Genomic DNA, 20,103 nt, shown 5'->3' with positions numbered 1-20,103 from the left:
AAATATATGAAAAACTTTAAACTTTTAGAAAAAGTTAAAAGGCACCTTAGCTTGTTCGAAGAAATTTCTATTTGATGCCGGGTCCAACGTAAGAGTTGAAATCAAAGAAGATATATACAAATCTTCACCTTTGTGGGTTAGACTATTATTCGCGACGACCAATACAAACAAATACATTGGTCTTTAATCGAAACCATATGTATACTTGTGTGTTTCGGTACAGATTTTTCTCGAATCCAACACTACCAAGCATAGCCACAGATGGAAGACAACCTTATCTACATCCTTTCCTTCCTCCTTTTTCTTATCACTTTAAAGCTATTATTCTTCAGAAAAAGATACAAAAACCTACCACCGAGCCCACCTTCTCTTCCGATAATCGGAAACCTCCATCAGCTGAAACCACCACTTCTCTGCGCCTTCCAAGGCCTCTCACAGAAATATGGCCCAATTTTCTCCCTTAGATTCGGGTCTCAACTCGTGGTGGTCGTTTCATCTGCATCCGCTGCCGAAGAATGTTTCACCAAAAACGACATCATTTTCGCGAACCGTTTTCACTCTCTCAAGTCCAAGTATCTTTACTTTAACCACACCACTCTACTTACATCATCATACGGCGACCACTGGCGCAACTTACGTCGTATCAGCTCACTCGAGATCCTCTCCACTCACCGTCTCAACTCCTTTTTGGGAATCCGAAAGGACGAGACCATGAGGTTGCTTCGAAAGCTATCTGAGGGCTCTTGTAAAGACTTCACAAAAGTGGAGCTCAAGTCTAAGTTTTCGGAGCTAACATTCAACATTATCATGAGAATGGTCTGTGGTAAACGCTATTACGGCGAGGAATATGATGGGACTAACGCTGAGGAAGCTAAGAAGTTTAGAGACATAATGAATGAGATGGCAGCGTTCGGTTTGGGATCGAACCTCGGGGATTTTGTGCCTGTTTTCAAGTTGTTCGATTTTAGTGGTGTCCGTAAGAAGCTAAAAAGGGTTGGGGGTAAGGTGGACGCGCTTTTCCAAGGACTCATCGATGAGCATCGGAATAAGAAGGAGAGTTCAAATACCATGATAGAACATCTACTTTCCTCACAAGACGCACAACCTGAGTATTACACTGATCAAATAATCAAAGGACTTGTTATGGTGAGTCATTACTTTATAAAAAAAAAAGTGTAAATACGAGTCTACATATTTCTTTAATTCGTCCCCTCACGTAACAGTCCACTGACTTGAAAGGTGCATAGATCCACTGGCTTGAAGTTGTGATATCTGAGGTTACCATAACATGTAAAAAATTAATTTAACCCAAAAAAATTAGAGTAGGGTATAGTTTTTATACTCCTCTAGCAATTATATAATTACAAATTCTTTATTGTTTTTCAGGTGTTGATAGTGGCTGGAACAGAAACTTCTGCATCGACATTAGAGTGGGCGATGTCAAATCTGTTAAACCATCCAGAGGTGTTGGAGAAAGCAAGGATTGAATTGGACAATCAAGTTGGACAAGATCGTTTGATGGAGGAATCAGATGTTACCAAATTACCGTACCTTCAGAATATAATCTCCGAGACTCTGCGATTGTATCCTGTGGCGCCACTCCTGGTACCTCATTTCTCCTCCGATGACTGCATCGTGGGAGGTTATGATGTGCCACGTAAGACGATGCTAATGGTGAATGCGTGGGCCATCCATAGGGACCCACAGCAGTGGGATGATCCAACAAGCTTTAAGCCCGAGAGGTTTGAGAACGGTCAAGCGGACGCTCAAAGTCTTTTCTCCTTTGGGATGGGGAGGAGGGCATGTCCTGGGTCAGGGTTGGCCCATAGAACTCTGGGCTTGACTATAGGCTCGCTGATTCAATGCTTTGAGTGGAAAAGGATTGGAAAGGAAGAAATTGACATGACCGAAAAAACAGGAAATGTGATGCTTAAGGCCATTCCATTGGAGGCCCAATGCAAAGCGCGTCCAATCATCAACAAGATTTTCTCTGAACTATAGTAGCAGCTCAAAATTGATTAAGGCTTACTATTTTTATTTATTAGTATTTTCAAAAATTTATGAAGTTGAATAAAGCTGTAGACAAAGGCGGTAGTCGAAAATAGGGGTATTCATCAATAGATCCAAACCGATTCAAACTGTGGTGACCGAACCGAAAAATCGATAATCGAATAAACTGAAAATCAAAAAACCGAAAAAAATTGCAAATTTTAATTGGATCTGTTCGGTTTTCGGATTGGTTGATGAAAATCGATCCAATCCAAACCGATACAATATATTATGCGCACACATTGAACTTAGTAAATTCAGACCAGTATTGGCCTTCATCTGATGAACCCAAACTTATTCCTCCACCACTGAAAAGGCCAATCGGGGGTCCCAAGAAACATAGGAGAAAGGACCCCAGTGAAGAACAAGGAAGCAGTGCAAAAAAAGTGAAAAGGACCTATGCAGCTAAATGTCCTAAATATGGTCAGCTTGGACACTATGCAAAGAGACCAGCAACTAGTAAGAAAGGGAAGAGACTAGCAAGACAAGCAAATCCAAACAATGTCAGAATAACATCAAGATCAGTGGAAGAAATTCCTTTAAGTCAAGGAGGCCCTGCACCAATGGGCAGTTCACTCCCAGATAAGGGAAACTTGAGAGGTAGCAGCCCACCTCCATCAAATCCACCGAAGGCAACTGAAGTTTTGAGTAATGAAACTATAAATGCAACCAGCAGTGGCACACGAAACAGATTATTGGCCTTCATTCCCACACCTGATTTTAAGCCACCAAGGCCTGCCTCAAGAAAAAGAGCACATGATATCTATAGTGTGGGATTTTTGCATAGCCAACTGATGAAGGTATACTTATTATGTGAATGTTTTTTTTTTTTTTTTTGGAATTCCTGGCCATTATGTATTTCGGGCCATTTAGTATTAAAGGCCAATATGGTTATTTTGTTGTACCCTTTCTAATTGTACTCAACAGTGCTTTAAAGGCCATTTAGTATTAAAGGCCAATATGGTTATTTTGTTGTACCCTTTCTAATTGTACTCAACAGTGCTTTAAAGGCCATTTTGTATTACAGGCCTTTGTTTTATTCTTTTTATTGACAGCACAGTTGGCTTCATGTTGTAAACCCCTCCTGTAAATGGATGACATTTATTTATTAATGATATTTCTTAAATTCTGATGTTTTGTATTCAAATATGATGTTCCTTAATTTCTGATTATTACATGTCATATGAGAGTATATGTTGTATGGTTGTACTAATACAACGATTGCTCTGATACAATGAACTATGGTTTGGGGTACCATTTGGGGTACCACTATTCACATGGCCTAAGTATGCAGAAAAATAGCTCAATGCTTCTAATTTGGATTGGCAATTGAGCTAAGCATTTGCTTATACAACGAATAGTGATCTTCAGATGGCAGTGGAGACAGACAAAGGACTATAAAACATTTGATGCAAACAGATGGCGAGGAATAATCCATGAGCTTGAGCAGGCCATTACATATAGTTTGAGCTTGAGCAGAAAAATATAGCACAAAAAAAATTGGTAAATATCTTTTTTGGTTCCTGACAGATTTCACAAAGCCCTTTTTGGTCTCTTGCAGTTAAAAGGGCACTCGTGGTCCTATAAGCTTGAGCATGCCATTACATATAGTTTGAGCTTGAGCATAAAAATAAAGCACAAAAAAAAGTAGGAACTAATAGAAAACAAGCCATGTAAATTAAGCTTCTTTATTTATTAATTTGCTCAAAAAAGTACTCAGTACTAGGGGTGTTCATCAACCGATCCAAACCGATTCAAACCGCGGTGACCGAACCGAAAAACCGATAACCGAAAAACCGATAACCGAAAACCGATTAAAAACCGCAAATTTTAATTGGATTAGATCGATTTTTGGATGGGTGATGAAAACCGATCCAATCCAAACCAATCCAATATATTAATTTTCATCTACCTACTTGGGTATTTCCCTAATCATAGCTTAAAAATTTCTAAACCTAAGACCCATTAACCCATCAACTAAACGCAAGAAAAAATCTAGTCATATCTCATCAACAAAATTTTATCTTTGTAGAGCTTCGTATCTCATTGCCAAAATTTTATCTTTGTAGAGCTTCGTATCTCATTGCCAAAGCCAATATATACAAAAGATGTTATTTGCACAATAATCATGAAATAAATTTTAGGATTTTCAAAAAATCGAAAACCGATCCAATCCAAACTGAAAAAAATTGGATTGGATCGGGTCGGATTTGAAAAAAAAAAAAAAGCAAAACCGAATGGATGATTATATGATCAAACCGAAGGAATTGGATCAGATGATTTTTGCTTCCAAAACCGATCCAATCCAGACCGCGAACACCCCTACTCAGTACTTATTACACTTCAGTTAAGAAACATTACATTGGGTACACTTGTTTTGATTGTTAGCATACTTGCAACATCGATACACATCATGATCAGACCAACACATGTAGCAACTAAGACCTTAGCCCTCCTACCAACATGCCTAATTTCCTTGTCCATGATATCTAGCTCTGAAACCATCTTCAGGTATAACTCATTTAGCTTTCTTTCCTGGTCATTAATCTTCAGTTCTTGCTCAGTAATCTTCACACCTTGTTCATTCAGCTTAACTTGCAATTGTTCACTCATCATCATGTCCACATACTTCAACTTGAATTCTATTTCAGCAATATCCAACTCCACCTTGAGAATTATTCCTTCTTCCAGCTCTATCATTTCATTATATATGTCATCTACCCATCTAACAAAAAATCACAAAATGGCTTCTTCTCCTGCCAGCAAAACAAACCACGGTGAGCATATGCAGCAACTTAAATCAACACACATTACACATGTATATTTTGAAATTGGGGCACCCAAAGAATGCCCTGTTTGGGTTTTTCTCAATTTTGGAGGTATACACAATAGTTTGCCTCCTACATTTACACCTTTGACCGGCAGTCCTTGTTAGGGTTCTACCCCTAATTGAAGTACTTCCACTTGAGCCCTTTATGCCAGAAGAAAGACTCATCTTCTCCTACGCTCCAGCAAATCCAGTATTTCACTTCTACTGTTGTCAATTTGCAGTCATGAACGTGCGGAGCTTTTGGGGAAATTTTTAGGTTACAACTGATTTAGGGTTCTCAATTTACCCCTTTGTTAGATCAGGTTACCCTTCGCTGCTACTTCAGGTCTACGGTCAACGACCATGGAGATGCAACTCATCTTCAGAACGTCGTCGTCTTTTTTCCACGGTGTACTGTTTCTTTCTGAGTCAGCAAACTAACGTGACAAGTGTGCACCGTTACATTGGTCGTTGGATGCCAACTAATAGGATGACTAACGTGGCTTGTTTTTTAAAATTTATGGGACCATGAGTGCCCTTTTTAAATTCTAGGGACCAAAAAGGGCTTCGTGAAATTTGTAAGTGACCAAAAAAAGGTATTTTCTCATGAAATTAATACATACAAGTAGGGGTGTAAATAGGCTAGACTTTGGCTTAAATATGTCAGGCCTGTGTAAAATTATTGGGTCTGGCCTGGCCTGTTAGCCTGTGTATGCCCCAAATTACAAGTCTGTCTGACTTATATTTAAAAAATAAAAGTCTTAGCCTAGGCCTGTTAGTCTGTCTAAGCCTAGGCCTGTTAGTCTGTCTAAGCCTAGGCCTGTTAGTCTGTCTAAGCCTATTAAACATTCAACAATTAAAAAAATATCTAAAATAATATAACTTTATTATTCAAAATTATTAAAATAATAATTTATTTATTTATTAAAATAAATAATATGATATAGGCCGACATGTAAGCTTATAGGCTCGATATGTACAAAAAAATGCCTGTTTTCTAAATAGGTTTTTTAAAAGTCTAGGCTTGTTCTATTTTACTATTTGTAATAGGTCAAGTCTGACCTAATATAGGCTAGGCCATAGACACCTATAGGCCGGTCTAGCCCGTTTACACCTCTACATACAAGATAAAACTATCTTTTTCTGTTATCAAAAAAAAAAAAAAAACTATCTTTTTCATAGAACCGTGATACTAAAGTTGGAACTTGGAACCAACGACCTCTTCCAAACTATTCAATTATCTCCCCTCTAAATTAGTAAATTTCAAAATTTAGGAAAAGATTAAGGGTAAAGTATTTCTTCAGTTACTGGAGATAAGTTATCTCGAGTGACAGTGACCACCAAAACTACGTCATTCTGGAGTAATGAAGAATATTTCGATAGTTTTATTTATTTTTTTATCATATGAATTTTACCGAAGCACCCTTTATTAATTTTCTTAAAATTATGAAAATATCCTTCATTAATTCAAAATAACGTAGTTTTTGGGTCACTGAAAATAACTTATCTACACTAACTCTGGAAAAAAACTTTACCCTAAAACTAAATTATCATAAACAAATATCTATATTGTTGAGAAATATAGTCTCACATTGGTTGTATGGGCAACCAATGTGAGGTTTATAAGGCCTTGGGCACTCCTACCCTTTGAGCTAGCTTTTGGGGTGGTGACCTCAAGGTTCTTAACATGGTATCAGAGCGTTCAAAATCTCACCGCCTCCCACTTTCTTTGTAGTGGAATTTCCACATGTAGGTGGGCTTGTATGTTGTTCACCCTTCAAGTCCAGTGGGCTTTCGTGTGAGGAGTCGTGTTGAGAAATATAGTCTCACATTAGTTGTAAGGGCAACTAATGTGAAGTTTATAAGGCCTTGGGCACTCCCACCTTTTGAGCTAATTTTTGAGGTGGTGACATCAAGGTTCTTAACATATATGAAAATGGAATCGGAAAATTGATAACAAATCATAATAAAAGACGACCCGTGACCGTGAGCCTTAGCTCATTTAAACAAGCACATACTTTAAGGAGTGTTTAAATTAATTTTGAAAAAAATATTAATTGTTTTAAGTTATTAAAAAAATGATTAATTTTCTTATTTTATTTTTTAATCAAAGATTTATTTAATTAATTTGAAATAATTAAATTTATATTTTAATTAAAAAAATACTTTTGGTTTGAAAATAATCCAATTAGATGTATCTCTATTTGGTTCGAGTTTGATTTTATGAGGGATATTATTCTCCTCCACGTGTCTCTCATAATTTCTATAAAATTATGACAAATTAAGAAACGGTATTCAGATGTGTTGGGTATACATGATAGAACAAAAAATTAAAATTTTATAAAATTATAGAAAAAAAAATTGAGTAAAATGTGATATTACTCATTTGTATTTGAAATTTGTATGAGAAGAGAGAATAACGAATATAAATTTAAGAAATATGTTATGTTCAATATAAAAAAAAATCACATGCTCAAACTTTTGGTCATATTGATCCATTTATTTTTTAGGAGAGATTATAGTTACTATCTCTTTTATATATATTTTTTTCTCTCTCTCTATCATCAGTGGCTTTCTCTCATTTTTCTTTTTTGCGAGTTCTCTATTGACTTTGTTTTACATTTTAACATCACAATTATATCAATAATTTATATTATCTAAAGAACAATTGATGTATACGAAAAAAAAACCAATTGATGTAATTAGGATATGTAATTGATTAATTTGTAAATTATATTTTATGATAATACTATTTTTATTTTAAAACAAATAATTACATATGTAATTTTTTGTCATTGAATTGTATGGCTAAATGATATTGGAAAGAAAAAGAAAAAAAAAAAAAACTGCTATATGCTACCAAATTACAATGACAGTCATTGTACTAAAAACAATTACTTAGCAACAAAGATGTGAACTGTACTATTGCATGGCAAATAGGTTAGATTAAATTAGACTTTGATTAAATAGGATAGGCTTACGTAATCTTTGACCTTGTTATCAAAAAAAAAAATCTTTGACCTAACCTATTAACCTGTGTAGGCCTAAATTACAAGTCTGATCTAATCAATATTAAAATAATAAAAAGCCTTGGTTAAGGCCTGATTAGGCCTATTAAATATTTAATAATTAAAAAATAATTAAAATAATATTATTTTATTTTTTAAAATTATTAAAATAATAATTTTATTTACTTTATTTAAAATAAATAATATGATACAGGCCGGCCTATAAATTTATAGGCTTGACATGTACAAAAAATTATATCACCTACTTTTTAAATAGAGTTTTTTTAAAAGAGTAAGCATATTTTATTTAATTATTTGTAATAAATTAAGTTTGACATAATATATGTTAAACCGCATACTCGATCTAGTCATTTACACCCCAAATAGTAACATATGCAACTTCCTTTGTAAAGAAGATACTTTAATACGTACTTTTTTTTTTTTTTTGATAACATTAATATGTACTTTTAACATGCGAGATAAAGTTCATAAAATATCGTAGAACATGATATATTTTTTTTGGGTACAATAACATGATATTTTTTTAGGGTTTGATGTTTGTCATTTTAAATGACATAAGTTATGTTATTTTAGGAGAAAGATAGACACAGAAAAACGGAAATCATGGGAGAGAGAAAGTGGGTGATTTTTTTTAATTTAAAATTCAAATTTTCTATGTCTGTATCTCTCTTAAAATAACATAATTTTCTGATCATTTTAAATGACAAATATTTTTTCCATTTTTTTATAACAATAATGTACTTCTAGAAAACGCACGCTTCTTAAAATATGGTGGGTTTAAATAATTCTATAAAGGTGGATAATTACATCTGATTAATTAAAAATACTTGAAAGGTGATTAAATAGTCGTACTTTTTGAAGGAATATTTTAAGTTTTTTATTTAAACAAAGAACAAAAAACATGATAGTTTTATTAAAGGTTCATCAGGTAACCCTGTTACAAAACCAATTTAGATGCTTAAGCCATTACTGGATGATTAACATTCTTCAAGTCATTGACAAATTGATTGATATTCTTATCAGAAGAACCACCTTCCTCCACAGCTTTTCTTGCAGCCTCTTTCATTTCCATTGCCCTCTTCTTTATCTCCTGAGCACTTGGCCCCTCCATGACTACCTTAATGCACCTCTCCATCTCTTCTGCACTAGGAACCCCATCTTCCCCACAATTCATTATCACCCCAGTTTGAAACTTTTTCACTACAAGCTTTGCAATTGCTGGCTGATCCAACCATTTTGGATAACCAATAACGGGAACACCAGCAGCCAGAGTCTCTAGGATGGAGTTCCAACCACAATGACTCATAAAGCAAGCCACCGCAGGGTGCATAAGCACCTTCTCCTGCTGGCACCATTTTACCACCAAACCCCTCCCTTTTGTTTCTTCCAAAAACCCATGTGGCAATTCAGGAGCATCATTCTCAGAACCTTTCTCAGGTGGCATAATCACCCAGAGAAAAGCTTTGTTGCTATTCTTCAAAGCCATGGCTATATTATCCACCTGCTTTTGTGACAAGACAATAATACTACCAAATGCAACATAGATAACAGAGGAAGCTGGCTTATTGTCAAGCCACTCAAGGCATGAATCATCAACATTCCAAATACTCATACCAACAGCATTGTTTTCCTTTTCTCCCAACATGAATTCTGAAACCAGAGGTCCAATAGGGTAAACTGGGGTTAATGAAGCCATAGATTTCACAGTCTCTTCCTCCAACTCATAAAACGAGGCAGCAAAAACCCATTTCAACTTATCAGAAGCTTGACATAAATCCATCATTATTTGATGACCAAATAAAGGGCTTGAAGGAAGCATATAAGTAGGGATATCTCTAACCTCAAGCATTGGAAGTCCAGGCAATTGAACTTTCTCATTCGGGTCATCTAAATTAGGAAAAGAATCTATATTCCTGTAATAGCGATAAGAAATGGAATACAAAGCACAAGGTTGCATCCAAAGCAATGCACAAGGGATGCCATTGTCAGCAGCTATATTTATAGATGACGGAAGAATGGGATCAACAATCATACAAGAATAGTTCTGACCCTTGGTAAGGTTATTTATGAGACTCGACAGGTTTTTGGAAGCTGTTGTTCGAAGAGAATCGACAAAGCCCTGCATGTCCTTGTTTCGATCAAAGTCAAGGCTAAGCCCATCAGAGAAGAACTCGAATTTTATTTGTTGGTTATGGAAATGTGGGTTTGTGGTGTTGGGGGCATTGTAAATGCGATCTCGGGCCATTTCAGTTGTGACTATAGTGACATTAACACCTTTTGAAATAAGGCGTTTGGCGAATTTCAGCGTGGGGTTAATGTGTCCTTGTAAGGCCGATGACACCATTAGAACATTCACTTGTTCCTCTGTTGCCATTTTTTCTAGGGAAAATAAGCCAAATCAATGTGTACTCAAGGCACAGGTGTTAGCCCCTATATACATATATATCTAGAGAAGATGACATATTATTATTATTTTTATTAGAAGAATATAAAAGATGATATATGAAGAGATAAGCACGCACTAAATTATTTCCATTAAAGCTTTTAGCGTTACACTTATATACGGCCAAAGTCTTTTATTGAGAAAGTTGACCGAAAAAAATAATCTTTAAAATATTTATTTTTGGGAAATAACTTATTTCGTAATATATTAAGCTTAATTACCGCAATAGTCATGTTTCATTGTGCACGAACATGACTTTTATGCCAATGCATTATATATATAAATATATATATATATATCGAAACCAAAATATGGTATTCATATATGCAAGAGGAAAAAAAGAAGGAAAAAGTAAAATAGTTAAAGAAGAATATATATTTATATGGATAGAAATCCTCTCTAATCTATTATAGAATTATTGTATTAAATTAGTGCCAATTAAATTTAAGCAGCAGGTTGCATTTTGCCACATATAATTATGCAAATATTAATACAGTAATTATTACAACTGTTAAATGTTTACTATTTATTATTATGTTCAAAAAATCCACATCCAACCCAAGTATGGTGGCTCATTTGGTAGCACGGGGACTAAGTGGTAGGAGAGGACCTCAGTTTGAATCCCACCAACTTCATCTGAGGAGGGGCATAAGTACCGTAATCATTGGACTCGCATCTGAACTTTGAATTAGACCATCTGGGGAGAGGCATAAGTACCGTAATCTTTAGACTCGCATTCGAACTCTGGATTAGTCTCATAGGCGTCTAAAGAGTCGAACTCGTGAAGATATCGGAGAGTTCTGATTCACCTCAAAGATCTAATTAGAATCAGATTTAAAAAAAAAATCCACATCCATGGTACTCTATCATTCTTGGGATGAAAAATCCCACTGATATTTCAAACTGATACAAGAGTATTTGATTTTTCATTCAAAAAGGTTTAATTGAATATTATCTTTTGGGTTTTTTGTTTTGGTAAACTTATTATTTGGCTTTAACTATCATATTCAAACACTCTAGGAGTCTAACCAACGTAGATTATTATATTTTTCAAATTGAATTCATTGACTTCAATAATTTTGTCTTGTATTTTTTAATATTTTTCAAATTTGACATTAAATTCAGTAATAAGATGTTTGACTTTCGATTCACGGTTAATAAATGTGCGACGTATATTGTGGGAGGTTGATGTCATTTATTGAAAAATGAATTTGAGAATAAAAGTAAATCGCATACATTATTAAAAATAAAAAAAAACAAGAGTACATCTTAATTTCCATTCTTCACTTGAAATAAAATTAAATACAGTTTCACTTTCATTTCCCCGGCAGCCGAAGTTCAAGAGTTTATTGTCTAGGATAAACGTAGAGGCTTGGTGGACTAGAGTCTTTCAAGTAGGGTGGTAATTTGGGTTGACCCGTCCCGACCCGCTCCGTAAAAAATATGACAGGTAGACCCACTAAAAAATATGGGTTGAAAAAATGAATTCACCCCGTTTTACGGTGAGATAGCGGGTTGGCGGATCAACCTACCAACCCGTCAACTAAAAAAAATTAATTAAAATTCAAAAATAAATTATATTTTATGAATTTTTCTAATATTATTTTATTTCATTTCACACTTCTCTATATTTTTTTAGTCTCAATCTTAAATGCATACTAATATTTGTCAAACATTTTTTAGGAATTTATATATAGATTACATTTGTCATAAATAAAATGGTTATTCTTTATTTTTTCTAGGAAGTACTAAGATAAAAATCAAATTTGGATATTACAAAAATTTAAGGACTAATGAAATAATACCTAATTGTAAAAAAAAAAAAAAATTATAACCAGGCGAGTCAACCTATCCGGTGACGGGTTAAACCCATTTTGACCCACTTCTAGGCGGGGCAGATTGAGGTGGGTTGGTGGGTTAAAAACCTCAACCCAACCGCCCCATTTTGGCGGGTTGACCCGCCGGGCTCAACCCATATTGTCACCTCTACTTTCAAGAGTTACCACTTCTTCTTTTTCTTAACGGAAAAATAAAAAATTCTATTTATTCTAAAATTTACATTAAATACGAGGAATCATAACTATATAAAGATGAAAATAAATATAACCGTTGGATCAACATGATCGATCTAACGAATAAATTGATTGCTAGTAACATTGGTGGTAACGCTAATTGGTTGTTACAATATCCTACCTCATATAAATAAATATATATATATATATATATAGAGAGAGAGAGAGGTAAGTTCCTTTGACACTAGTGTCAAATTTAAAATTTGACAACTTATTTGAGAGCCGTTAGAAAAAAAAAGATCAATGGTGTCACATGCTTACAAACCAGATTCGTTGATCTTTTTTTATCTAATGATTTTCAGATGAAGTGTCAAATTTCAAAGTTAACATTGGTGTCAAAGGATCCTATATATATATATATATATATATATATATATATGAGATTAGATCAACTTACGTCAGTGTAAGAATAATCAATTTTATAAAAAATATTAACCGTTGATTTTCATGCATCTAATGGTTGAGATTTATTGAAAATTAATAATTCATTAATGAGTAGGATCCAATAAATCTTAACCTTTGATATATAAAAATCAACGATTAAGATTTAGTGTAAGATTTATTCATCTTACACCGGTGTAAGATGATCCTGCCACATATAGGATCAAGATCATTATACACCGATATAAACTACACTCTCAATCTTGAGTGTTGATCTTATTTATATCTAACAACTCTAATTTTTATATTGAAAAGAAGTTTTTGTATATTGATATTGAATAAATTACATGAGTGAGTATTTATACAAGAAAGAATCGCTAAGAATGACTAAGCGATGATTAATCAATCCTATCACAATCCTAATCACAATCAATTCTAATCAATCACAATTAATCCTAATCAATCATAATCAATCCTAATCAATCATAATCAATCCTAATTAATAGGAAATAAAAACGGAAACATGTTTGAATTCTAATTTTCTACACTCCCCCTCAAGTTGGGAGGTAAATATTGATCATTCCCAACTTGCCAATCAAGTCTTCGAATGCTGGACGGTGTAGGCCCTTGGTAAAGACATCTGCCGTTTGCTCTTTGGTTGGAACATATATCAAATGCACACTTCCATCATCTAATTTTTCTTTGATGAAGTGACGATCAACTTCCACGTGCTTTGTTCGATCATGATGCACAGGATTTTGAGCAATGCTAACAGCTGCCTTGTTGTCACAATATAGTTTTATTGGTAGGGAATATGAAATCTTCAACTCTTGAAGAAGTCTTCTCAACCAGATTCCTTCACAAACTCCATGAGCTAAAGCTCGAAATTCTGCTTCAGCACTACTTCTTGCAACCACTGTTTGCTTTTTGCTTCTCCAAGTAACAAGATTTCCCCACACATAGGTGCAATAGCCTGAGGTAGATCTTCTGTCTACTGATGAGCCTGCCCAATCTGCATCAGTGTAGATTTCAATTGTCCTTTTATACCCCTTTTTAAAGAATAATCCTCTTCCTGGAGTATTCTTGAGGTATCTAAGCACCCTATAGACTGCACTAAGATGCTTCTCCTTGGGTGAGTGCATGAATTGACTAATCATACTCACCGCAAAGGCAATGTCAGGACGCGTATGAGATAAGTAGATTAGTTTACCAACCAATCGCTGATATTGTTCTTTATCCACCTCATTCCCATCTTCAATACCTAACTTGGTATTAGGTTCCACAGGTGTCTCAGCAGGTTTACACCCTAACATTCCTGTTTCCAACAAAAGATCTAGAACATATTTCTTTTGTGTTAGAGTGATGCCTGTTTTGCTCCTAGCAACTTCCATACCAAGGAAATATTTGAGAGTGCCAAGGTCTTTGAGTTCAAATTGAGCTGCTAGAAATTTCTTCAAGGTGTTCAATTCCTCAATATCATCACCTGTAAGAATTATATCATCTACATATACAATAAGGATAGCAATTTTACCATCCTTAGAGTGTTTGTGGAAGAGAGTATGATCAGTCTGTGCTTGAATGAAGCCTCTTCTTTTGACTGCTTGTGTGAATTTGTCGAACCATTCTCTGGGAGACTGTTTCAATCCATATAGAGACTTTTTTAGTTTACACACTGATTCATTTCCCCTTTCAAAACCAGGTGGAGGATCCATATAGACTTCTTCATGTAAGTCACCATTTAGGAATGCATTCTTCACATCTAACTGTTGCAGAGGCCAATCTAGATTGGCAGCAAGAGATAAGAGAACTCGGATGGTATTGACTTTAGCAACCGGAGCAAAAGTCTCATGATAATCTATCCCATGAGTCTGAGTGAAACCCTTTGCAACCAATCTTGCCTTGTATCTGTTGATGCTATTATCTGCATTGAATTTTATTGTAAACACCCATTTGCATCCTACTGCCTTTTTTCCTTTGGGTAGGGTCACTATCTCCCAAGTTCCATTTCTTTCTAAAGCATTCATTTCTTCAAAGACAGCATCCCTCCATTTTTTATCATTGAGAGCCTCATGTATATTTCTCGGTATCTTTGTACTATCCAACATAGTATTGAAAGCACGAAACCCTGGGGACAACTTTCCATATGAAATATGATTAGAAATAGGATGAGTAGTACAAGATCGAGTACCTTTTCTGAGAGCAATGGGCAAGTGTAGATCATTTTCACCATGACACTCAAGTATTGGGGTGCTGGAACTAGAACATGGTTCAGAATCCTGGCAGTGTAGAGGCTCTGGGTTATTCACACTTTGAGGAGGCTTTCGCCAGCTATAAACTTGTCCCCATTTTGAGGAGGCTCCTGATGGTGAGGATTCTGTAGCTCCCCTGTTTCCAAAAGTAGAGGTAATACTGTGGCATTAATAGGTTCCCATGACTGATCTTCATCTACTCATATAGACTCCCCCTGAAGAGAAGTCGAGGGGAAGAAAGGGTCATTCTCAGAAAAAGTGACATCCATAGAGACAAAGACCTTACGAAGAGAGGGTGAATAACACTTATAGCCACGTTGAGTAGGAGAATAACCAATAAAGACACACTGGAGAGACTTAGGATCAAGCTTAGACCGTTGATGGGAGGGAATATGGACAAATACAACACAACCAAATAACTTGAGAGGTAAGGAGGAGACACCTCGGAAGGAAGGGAAGATACGAACAAGACTAGAAAGAGGAGACTGAAATTTCAGAATGCGAGATGGCATTCGATTTATCAGATACGAGGCAGTGAGAACTGCCTCTCCCCAAAGATATTTAGGAACACTCGTGGTAAACATAAGAGCCCGAGCAACTTCAAGGAGATGTCGGTTTTTTCTTTCCGCAACTCCGTTTTGTTGGGGTGTGTCAGGACACGAGCTTTGGTGAAGGATGCCATGTTGGGAAAGATATTCTCCAAGAATAGAGTTAAAATACTCTTTGCCATTATCTGTACGAAGAATTTGTATAGCAACTTGGAATTGGGTTTGAACCATGGCATGAAATTTTTTAAACACGGATGCAGCATCGAACTTATCCTTTAGAAGATACACCCAACAAACTCGAGAATGGTCATCAATGAAGGTAATGAACCATCGAGTACCTGAAATATTTTTAACACGGGCTGGACCCCATATGTCGCTATGAATTAAGGAAAATGGGGAAGAGTCATGGTGAACTTTAGAAGGATAATGAGCACGAGTATGCTTGGCAAGTTGACAAATATCACAAGAAAACAAACTTGGACTTTTATTAATAAATAAGTTTGGCAACAACTTCTGAAGATAAATAAAATTTGGATGGCCTAGCCTACGATGCCACAACATAACATCATTACATGAATCAAAAGGAAACATAGAGTTTTTTTCTACGAAAACAGCTTCATGAGTCACATCCTCCTCAAAGTAGTAAAGTCCACCATCCTCTCTAGCACTGCCAATCATCCTCTCCGAGTCCTGTTCCTGAAAAACACAACCATGTGGAAAGAATTTAGCAAAGCAATGCAACTCAGAGGTGAGCTTGCTAATGGAAATGAGATTACAAGTCAGAGAAGGAACATAAAGAACTGATGTCAAAGTAATCAGCTCAGAAAGTTTAATGGTTCCGTGTCCCGCAATCTGGGAAAAACTGCCATCGGCGATCTTGACCCGAGAAGGTTCAGAATATGGAGTGTATGAACAAAACAAGCCAAGATTACCTGTCATATGATCAGAGGCTCCAGAATCAAGGATCCAATGATTTTGACTATCAACATGGAAAGTTGTACCTTGCTGGACCACATGACTAGTGGCCTTAGGAGGTTGCTCGTGGTAATAAAAAGAGTGTTTTGAGGAAGCCATGAATAAAAAGATAAGGGTTGACCGTTGATGAAAAATCAAGTTTTGTAAACTTTTGATCTGACCTCTGGAACAGGAAGGGGAGAAGCCGGCGAGAAGGTCTGTGCAAGTCGCGACGGAAAAAAAACGTCTGGAAGGCGGCGCGTGGTGGCGCGTGCAGCGGCTGACGGCGATGGGTCCAGCGGCGGTCGACTCGTCGGATCCTTCTGAGTCGAATGGTCACCTCACTTTTTTGATCGGAGGTCAGTAAACTAGGTTTCTGTGTTGGACAGATTCAAGGCGGTGTTTAGGAGGTGTTTGACGGTGATGGAAGTGTTTGGATGGTTATTTCAGATTTGAATTAGGGTAGGAACGAACCCGCTTTGATACCATATTGAAAAGAAGTTTTTGTATATTGATATTGAATAAATTACATGAGTGAGTATTTATACAAGAAAGAATCGCTAAGAATGACTAAGCGATGATTAATCAATCCTATCACAATCCTAATCACAATCAATTCTAATCAATCACAATTAATCCTAATCAATCATAATCAATCCTAATCAATCATAATCAATCCTAATTAATAGGAAATAAAAACGGAAACATGTTTGAATTCTAATTTTCTACATTTTAGTATTGAGAGCTATTAGATACAAGTGGATCAATGATCAAGATAAAATATAAGACTTTTAATTCGTACACCGGTGTAAGAATATACTCTCACACACACGTACATATACACACACATATATATATATAAGAAAAATATTTCTCAAGTCATTTGAGATATATTTATCTCTGGTCACCCTATAACTATGTCATTTTGTTTATTTATTTCTTTATCTTAATTGATTCACATTTGAATGGTTATAATTTTTTTTTTTCTCTCTCTTCCTTTATCACTATTGATCCATCTTTGTACGGTTATGATTTAGTGGCCGGAGATAAATTTATCTCCAATAACTTGAGAAACGATAAGCCATATATATATATATATATATATATATATATATATATATATATATACATATATATGACAAAATCATTTCTGCAATTACTACATATATAGCAGTGCTAGGATACGCATGCGGATCCAGGCTTTAAAAAAAACAATAGAGCTCACTTTGTTGTCTCAGCTACAAACAACAGCTCTCTGTATCGTGCAATACACGATACGATTCACGATACGATATAATATAGGGATAGGATCATAGTTATCAGTGTGGATAGGGATAGGATCATAGTCATCAGTATCTTACAATACAAGATACGATTCACAAGCTCAGCTATACTTATTATTAGGTGTATCATAAAGGGGTTTGTAGCGAACGATACAATATTGTATCTGACGATACGATACGTATATCATACGATACAAAAATTAAATCAAAATTTATAATTTTAAATATAAAAAAATAATGATTTGATTTGCGATTTAAATTAAAAAAAACATAGAATGATCCTTTTTGGAAGAGAATGATGGATAAATTTTGTTACTAATAGACTGATAGTGATATATTAGTCTTAATTGGGGGGTGGTAAACGAATCAGGGACCTTTGGCGCGGCTCGTAAAGGTTTGAGCTTACATGTCTAAAATTGGTTGTTTGAATCTAGATTAGACTTGTATAAAAAATCGTTTAATAAAAAGGTCTCAAGCTCCATTTCAAAAGCCCGGCCTTAGAGCCTCTCAGGCTGGCCTATTATACTAACTTTTATTTTTTATTTTTTATTTTTTATACTACTCATAATAACTCTCTCTCTTCTCAACTTATTTCACCATATTTTATTGGTTAAACAAACTATTTGAATGATTTTGTTCTATGTTATGAAATTTAAATATACAATGAATTTATGACTATTTATGGAATTATTAGTGTTGTTGATCATATATTCTATTTGGATAAATTTTTTATGTCTTATTTTTTTAATTGGCTAAACCAGACTTTTATTCTTCGTAAATAAGACAGGCCACAAGGCAATAATTATATTCATAACAGGTAATAATCTAGGTGAGACTGGCATATTTAAACACAAGCTTGGCCTTTTAAGATCAAAATATGGCCCGGCTCAACTCGTTGGCACCCATTGTCTTAATGATTGATGAGTAGGAGAAAAACTGGTTTGCACTTTAATTACTTATATATTTTTCTTATTGGATCCTTTTTGAAATTTGAATTTATATGATATTAATTATATTATAAATTTTTAAATGTTTTATTATATTTATGTATCTTTTGATTAGATACGTATTGTGATTCAACAACCTTGGATAGGATTCTTTTGACATCGGTGTCAAACTTTCAAATTTGATACCAAATCCTAACGGTTGATTTTCACCAATCAACGGTTCTCATTTATGGGGAATCAAACTTATTAATTAAATATTGATTCCCAATAAAAAATAACCGTTAATTGACAGAAACCAAAGGTTAGGATTTGATGTCAAAGGATTTGAGGCAAAATCCTTCAAATCCTTTGACACCAGTGTCAAACTTTAAAATTTGACACCAAATTCTAAATATTAATTTATTTCAATCAACGGTTATTATTTCTGTTAATTACCAAAAAAAAATTAAGAAGTTTTACTTCTATTTCAGCCATTGATTTTTGTCCATTTGACAGTTGAAGTTTATTTAAATTAATATATATTTTAATGAATAGCTGAGATAGAAAGTAAATTTTACAAAAAATAGTAAAAAGGATAAATTAATTATTTTGTAGAATAATCAATTTAAAGATGCAAAATAAAATTTATCACAATATGATTCAGATTAAGTTAGAAAAGTATATTAAAAAAGAAACAAAATAATAACAATTACAAAAAGAATTACGTCCAAAAAAATTCACTTTAACATTTTAAAATAAATATAATTAATCACGTGTATATAAAAACAATAGTGTTTTTTTGTATGATCATTAAAAAATAATTTGGTAAGCCCTTTATTTATTAATTTTATTTTGGTAAACAAACTTTATTAGATAATAAGTAAACTCATATTGATTTGTTTTACACCTATTCTTTTAGCCAATATTATCTTTTAAATATATTGCTTCTAAAATTTTGTAATTAAATTAAACATATAAATATTTATTTATTGAATAAAAAATCAGTGCAATTAAGGGTATTCGCGGTCTGGATTGGATCGATTTTGAAAAAAAAAATCATCTGATCCAATTACTTCAATTTGATCATTTAATAATCCATTCGGGGTTTTTTTATTTTTGTAAATATGATCCAATCTCGCCCAATTTTTTTTGGTTTGGATTTGATCAATTTTCGTTTTTTCGAAAAGCCAAAAATTAAACTTCAGTCATACAAAACACTATATATTTCATAATAAAGTCATTCAAAATTACAAACCATCGAAAAATTCAAGTTTTCAAACTAAAAAAAGTCTTAGAACTCATGAAGAGCTAAAATAGATTACTAGACAATAAAAAACTAAAACAAGATAGTTTGCTATCA

At 34.3% G+C, this 20,103-nt stretch overlaps 2 protein-coding genes across 2 annotated transcripts; one reads left to right on the top strand and one right to left on the bottom strand.

Moving 5' to 3' along the window:
- The first annotated feature begins 237 nt into the window (after positions 1-237).
- LOC133287403 (cytochrome P450 81E8) lies at positions 238-2,011 on the top strand. The gene is made up of 2 exons (XM_061485007.1): positions 238-1,146; positions 1,387-2,011. Exons 1-2 carry the CDS (start codon positions 262-264, stop codon positions 1,999-2,001), a joined length of 1,500 nt encoding a protein of 499 aa, XP_061340991.1. The 5' UTR covers positions 238-261; the 3' UTR covers positions 2,002-2,011.
- Positions 2,012-8,845: 6,834 nt separating this feature from the next.
- LOC133287347 (UDP-glycosyltransferase 84B2-like) lies at positions 8,846-10,261 on the bottom strand. The gene has a single exon (XM_061484933.1). The coding sequence runs from the start codon at positions 10,259-10,261 to the stop codon at positions 8,846-8,848; it is 1,416 nt and encodes a 471-aa protein (XP_061340917.1).
- Between the last annotated feature and the right edge of the window lie 9,842 nt (positions 10,262-20,103).

This window comes from Gastrolobium bilobum, unplaced genomic scaffold (assembly GCF_033153095.1).
Source record: "Gastrolobium bilobum isolate Gb01-03AN ecotype WA unplaced genomic scaffold, APGP_CSIRO_Gbil_v1 utg2810, whole genome shotgun sequence".
In the NCBI taxonomy this organism is placed as follows: Eukaryota; Viridiplantae; Streptophyta; class Magnoliopsida; order Fabales; family Fabaceae; genus Gastrolobium; species Gastrolobium bilobum.
Note: the sequence above shows the minus strand (reverse complement) of the source record. Positions and strands in the feature narration are given on the sequence as shown.